The sequence below is a fragment of the Nestor notabilis genome, unplaced genomic scaffold, assembly GCF_000696875.1.
Source record: "Nestor notabilis isolate BGI_N333 unplaced genomic scaffold, ASM69687v1 scaffold20441, whole genome shotgun sequence".
NCBI classification, from domain to species: domain Eukaryota; kingdom Metazoa; phylum Chordata; class Aves; order Psittaciformes; family Psittacidae; genus Nestor; species Nestor notabilis.
The window spans coordinates 1-293 of NW_009915475.1; the positions used below are offsets into that span (position 1 = coordinate 1).

General features: G+C 60.4%; 1 protein-coding gene across 1 annotated transcript in view; it reads right to left on the reverse strand.

The window, feature by feature from the left end:
* Nucleotides 1–114: 114 nt before the first annotated feature.
* The window catches only part of LOC104413238 (voltage-dependent calcium channel gamma-3 subunit-like), a gene marked incomplete at its 5' end in the record, with an annotated part of 3759 nt that continues 3580 nt past the window's right edge, over nucleotides 115–293 (reverse strand). The window contains 1 exon segment of the mRNA XM_010024168.1: nucleotides 115–288. Within this exon segment, the coding sequence (XP_010022470.1) occupies nucleotides 115–288 (174 nt within the window).

The window sequence follows — 293 nt, forward strand, 5'->3', positions numbered from 1 at the left end:
CCCCGCAGTGGGGACATGGGGAGCCACCTGGGTTTGTCCTTAAAAACGGGGTTTCAGGGGTTACACCGCCACGAGGAGGATGCCATGCAGCCTGACGGGACGCCCCTGCCCGCCTCACACCGGCGTGGTTCGTCTGTTGGCCGGGTTGTTGTGCAAAGACTCCTTGAACTCTTTGGGGATGGAGTTATGGACCTGTAAAAACCCATGGTCCCGCTCCGAGTTGAGCAGCGTCCCCATGGTGACCTTGGAGGGATCCCTGGAGAGGGTGAACATGGAGATGTCGGTGGAGGGGA